The sequence below is a fragment of the Schistocerca nitens genome, chromosome 9, assembly GCF_023898315.1.
Source record: "Schistocerca nitens isolate TAMUIC-IGC-003100 chromosome 9, iqSchNite1.1, whole genome shotgun sequence".
NCBI lineage: Eukaryota > Metazoa > Arthropoda > Insecta > Orthoptera > Acrididae > Schistocerca > Schistocerca nitens.
The window spans coordinates 302,224,009-302,230,008 of NC_064622.1; the positions used below are offsets into that span (position 1 = coordinate 302,224,009).

At 40.0% G+C, this 6,000-nt stretch overlaps 1 protein-coding gene across 1 annotated transcript in view; it reads right to left on the reverse strand.

Annotated features, from left to right (window-relative positions):
- LOC126204197 (cytochrome P450 6j1-like) overlaps positions 1-1,936 on the reverse strand; it is a 95,272-nt gene extending 93,336 nt beyond the window's left edge. The window contains exon 1 of the mRNA XM_049938597.1: positions 1,548-1,936. Coding sequence (XP_049794554.1) covers positions 1,548-1,936 — 389 coding nt within the window. The remainder of the gene's footprint in view (positions 1-1,547) is intronic.
- Positions 1,937-6,000: the final 4,064 nt, after the last annotated feature.

The following is a 6,000-nucleotide window of genomic DNA, read 5'->3' on the forward strand; positions in this document are numbered from 1 at the left end:
AATGTTATCAGTTTGCAGAGGAAATTGCGTACAAAACACTTTTGCGACCCATCCTAGAGTATTGCTGAAGTGTGTGGGACTTGAATCAGAAGTAACACGGGATGTTTTAGAGAGAGAACTAAGAGAGAATCACAGAAATGTTAAGAAAACTCAATCGGTAAAAGCATGAAGGTAGACGCAAATTAACCCGTGAAAGCCTGCTAACACAGTTTCAGGGACCAACATTAAGTGATGGATATAGGAATATACCACAGCTCCCCGCGTATCGTTCCCATAGAAACCACGCAAATAAGATTTAAGAAAGTGAACAGAGACGTTTAGGCATTCTTCTCCCGCCAACGAAGTGAATGGAGAAGGATGTAGCTATAATAACTGCAACAGTGGGAACTGCTGTCTGCTACGCATTTCACAGTGGTTTGCCGAGTATGGGTGTGGATGTGGATACAAACGCGTTGAGAAAAATATGGCCAAAAGGAGTATTTCAATGTATGACGGCTCCGACAGAGAAGCCACTGAGAACATATGGGAGTGTGGGCTCGACGGAGGGTAGATGTGGCTAATTCTGACTGTGTCTCCACACACAGTACGGGTGATTTGGTAACATTGCTTCTGTGAGGCTCGATAGGGACACTGGTGCTCCTTTTCAGAGGATCCAACACTGTATTGAGGTGAGGGTTTTTTTTTTTTTTTTTTCGCAACAGTGTGTAAAGTTGCTAGTGGCTACCCGGGAACATATTAACGACGGTTGATTGATCGCCGAAAGACGAGAGACCTAATCTGACTGAAAATGACGTTCAGCTTCTATGTGTGTGTGTGTGTGTGTGTGTGTGTGTGTGTGTGTGTGTGTATGTGATATGAACCTGTAGACCACCCGAAAAAAAATCCTGTTACTAGACAGTTCGAGAAAAAGAAAGCAACAACAGGTGACGAAGAAAGAACCGGGAGATAGGGCGTAGTGGAAAGATATATTCACAAATCATCTTCAGACAGAATGTTAAAAATAATAGTCCAGTAATAGCTATCAACTGTTACAAAGAATGAGTAAAAAGTTATTAAATAATTTCTACATCCTTCACATGGCATTTTTCGGTTCTTCGTATGTTTGCCACTGCAGTAGACTGTAATAATGGGTAAGCGAAAACTCTATAACAACAAATGTTGCAATTTATGTCGTAACGTACTAGTTAACTTTCCGGATGTGTTTTTCACACAAATGATCAAACAGCAGACTGAATTTTCCACACAAAAGACCTGGAAGAATGCAAACAAAATTTAGAGTTTAAAGACGTTCTGAAGTTTTCCAGCATCGAAATGTTGACAAGTATTCACTTTATTACATCATCTGACAATAAAATGAATGCTTGTCAAAAGCAGTTGAGGTGGAAAACTTCCATGACTGATTGACAGGACACATTTTTTAACAACAACAACAACAAAGTGTATGATACCTGCAACCGAACGAAACGATTAGTCTATTACTCATTGCGCTAAAATAGTAGTAGAGTTATACTAATATAGTACAGATATAGTGTACTAACAACACTTACTTCCGACCCTGTGCACCGAAAATCGAATTGGCGAAAACAGTATCAGTCTCACTGTTGACCTCGAAATTGCGAGTGTGGAACGTGCCGAAGTCTGCAACGAAGATACGACCCACGAGTTCTGGGTCCTTGACCATCAAGAAAGGTTGGTCAAAGGCGAACATGCCTTTGAAGGGCACATCTCCTGCCAGTCGATAACACCGGAAGACAACGTCTGCAAGGTGTTCTTTGCAAGCCACCACAGTGCCCATATTGCCGACGAATGGCCACGGCCTCATATAGGGCACCCCTCGATCCTTCCAAAAGTTGAAGTTCCGCATCATGTACCGGCAGAGCAGCCCCACTAGCACCACGAGAGCTGCCACTATCCAGCACCACGTCACAACAGCCATTCTTCTCGCTTCTCCCTGTGTAACAGACCCGAGACTAATGAATATCTTTCGACTTTGAGAAGTCATCAAATAATTTTTTAAGTCAAAGACTATCATTGTAATTAAGGGACATATAATAATATACAACATATAATACATTAATTATATGGATTCCATTAAATGTTAGACATCTGACCATTCTTCGAAATAATATTACAGAGAAACGTAAATTTTACAGGTATTGGTGACAAGTAACAACGTCATAATTAACTAACATAATGCAGAGCGTTATGTTAAGTAGTTAAATCAGTTTCGATAAGTAATCATCTTCCGATGGAGAGGAAAAAATTCTAGGGGTATGCCACAGGGTTCAATAATGGGTCCAATATTATTTTTACTACGACATTTGTAATACCCATGGCACATTAGTAATGCAAACATAGATGTATTTGTTGATAATATAAGCATTGTAACTCAGAACATCAGAGATGCACCAACAGTAGAAAAGTCAACAATTTTCGAAACGTAACTGATTGGGTTTCCGTAAATGGATTATTGCTTAACTTATTGCAAATACAATTTATGACACAAGTAGACGCAAGAGCTGGCAGCAGCACGTACCTGGTTATAACAGCAAAATGTTAATTGATAACTTTGTGTATTGATATTAAATCCAGCTTATTCGTTTGAAGGGATTTTGTAAAAGTTATATAAGTTATATTTTGGAAGGTTTGTAAATTTTAATGTAACCCTGCAGCGTTTTTACAAGTTCTCAAGGGTAAAGCAATAGTTGTGGGTCCAAAATAGCTTCACAGTGGGGTTACCAGAGAAAAAATATCGCATAGAGTTGGTTTATTTACGTGCAGTGACTTAACATGTCGCTTGTCACAAGGGGTGACACATTTGCGTCTGCAGACAGGTGGGAGAGGTTGCCTTTGTCAATACTATAAAATCACGTAATGTTTGACGTACGTGCAGTGACGAATGTGTACGAAGTCTCTATGTATACTGTGCGGAACGGAAAATGTATGCAGTTATTTCAATTTTGTGTGAGTGATTTTATACTGTGCCACAACTTTTAAAGTTATTTTATATTGGGTTATACGACTGTCATTTGAGCAATCACGATATATTTTCATTTTATTTCTTTTTTGCAACATAATTGATGATGATTACAATAAGCCGAAAACGGCAATGCCGCAATATTACGTACTTTGACTGAGACTTGATTTTTGATATGTGCAGCTTTGTACAATGGGGGATGCAACTTCGAAAAGAACAATGGAACATGGGAAAAGACAATTTGTAAAATAGTATACCCTATGTTAATGGATGTGCATACAAGTAAGAATTTTAAATCATTTGTTACTGATCATCGTATCTACTCCATCAAATTACTCAACGCTTCCTTGGTGAGATATTGTGAATCAAAATGTCAGGAGCTATTTTACGTGACAATTTCTACTCACTGTCATATGGGATAATATCCTTGCAACCTACTACATATAGGAATGGGATATTCATTTCACAGAAACATAGTGTATCATGGACCTTGATGTAGACTTTGCAGTCTAGCAGCAGTTTCACGATATACCTACTCACTCACGAAATTCGTCTTAAGCAACTGTTCTCAATTTTAAAACATCGATTTTGCCAAATGACACGTGTGCCAGAAGTGTTTCGATTATTATTTTGTATACGTTAGAAACAGGAATATGGCGTTGTTCTCTAGCAAATAATGAGAGCGAAAGGGAGAATCTAAACAACGGATAGATACAATGTAGATCTCAAAAGTTTGGTAAACCGTATTAGGAAACTAAAGGCACGAAACAAGTATGATTCATTCCCCTTCAAAATAATTTCTATTAGTCACAATATTTTTATGGCGTTTATAAAGTTGCTGGGAATTGTCAGTAAGGGATTCTGTTTGACTCTATCGAATGGTGTGACGTATTTATACGTGGAAGCCAAAAGAAAACGAGACATATGCAAGAAGAGTAAGTAAACTGTTTATTATTTCAAAAGTAATCGCCATTACTGTTAATATATTATCCCACTTTGTGGAAAGGTTGTCTGTGCTTGCATGGAAAAATGTTTGTGGCTGCCTAGGGAACCATGATTGTACCCAAACATGCGCCTTTCCGTCTGAGGCAAATCGACAGCAACGAGTCTCTCTTCAGGGCTCCAAATATATGGAGATGGATGGGGAGAGATAATGTTGTATGGAGAATGTGTAAGGGTTTCCCAGTGAAACTTTTGGCCGCGTAGTCGAAACAATCTTGGCAACACATGGACCCACCTAGCACGTCCTTCATGAAGTCCCAATGTTTTGTCATGAGATTTCCATATTGTGGGAGCCTGACGAAAGACATTTGTGATACCGCGTGCTATCGATACCATGTGGCGCCTTTCCACATTGGCAGCGACCATGTGATCGAGCCACCAATCTGCGGTCGCCTCCGAGACACCCTAACCATCCTACACAGCCAGTGCCACCACAGAGCCAATTTAAGGGAGTCTAGACTAGTCTAGTGGCTATCATGCAGCCTCTGTTACTGTTGTGGACTTGGCTACCTCACGGACTTCTACTGGATATTGCCCTGGATCACCATGTGGAAATGAAGATAAGTAAACGAAGTTTATTATGTGTGCATCTTCTCACTTTGGTCTGCGTCACAAAATCCACTAACACACTGGCGTACATCAGCGGAACGACCGAACAACATTCATGGCCTTCGAACGAAAATGTCCACACCTGGGAACAATCAAGTTTCCGTAGACAACCGCTATCATTTTTACAAGCACTCACCGACCTGTCTCACAATGGAATAAATGTATTAGCAGTTATGGCGATTACTTTTGAAATAAGTAACAGTTTACTTACTTCTCTTCGTCTGTCTCGTTTTCATGTGACTGCTCCTTACACATATATGGGGTAATCGAGTGACAAACTTCCACGGATGATGGAGAAGGTTAAATCAGTCAGTTTGAGGTGGGGGACCCTGTTCCTGAAACGATCGAGTCGAACGGTAACAGCGAAAATCGTTCTGATACCTCTATCAGTGGACATCTTCTGCAAGCTCTTTGCTTTCCATATTTTTGGAGAGGTAGTATCGATTAAAACAAGGAAAAAATGCCCAGTAAACATAGGCTCCAAGATACATACCTGAAGAGCTACGAGCACATGTCGTTCATTAATGTGAAAAATATCTCGTCTACTGAACAGGTGCTTACAGCTCTTAAGACATACACTTTCAAGCTCATGTTTACCGGACACTTTCTTGCTTTGGTCCGTAGTACCTCCTCCCGAAGTATGGAAAGGAAAGAGCTTGTAGCAGAAGTGGTCCACTGACAGAGGTTTTTGTTGTTGTGGTCTTCAGTCCTAAGACTGGTTTGATGCACCTCTCCATGCTACTCTATCCTATGCAAGCTTCTTCATCTCCCAGTACCTACTGCAGCCTACATCCTTCTGAATCTGCTTAGTGTATTCATCTCTTGGTCTTCCTCTACGATTTTTACCCTCGACGCTGCCCTTCAATACTAAATTGGTGATCCCTCGATGTCTCAGAACATGTCCTACCAACGGATCCCTTCTTCTTGTCAAGCTGTGCCACAAACTCCTCTTTTCCCCAATTCTATTCAATACCTCCTCATTAGTTATGTGATCTACCCATCTAATCTTCAGCATTCTTATGTAGCACCACATTTCGAAAGCTTCTATTCTCTTCTTGTCTAAACTATTTATCGTCCACGTTTCACTTCCATACATGGCTACACTCCATACAAATACTTTCAGAAACGACTTCCTGACACTTAAAGCTACACTCTATGTTAACAAATTTTTCTTCTTCAGAAACGCTTTCCTTTCCATTGCCAGTCTACATTTTATATCCTCTCTACTTCAACCATCATCAGTTATTTTGCTCCCCAAATAGCAAAACTCCTCTACTACTTTAAGTGTCTCATTTCCTAATCTAATTCCCTCAGCATCACCCGATTTAATTTGACAACATTCCATTATCCTCGTTTTGCTTTTGTTGATGTTCATCTTATATCCTCCTTTCAAGACACTGTCCATTCCGTTC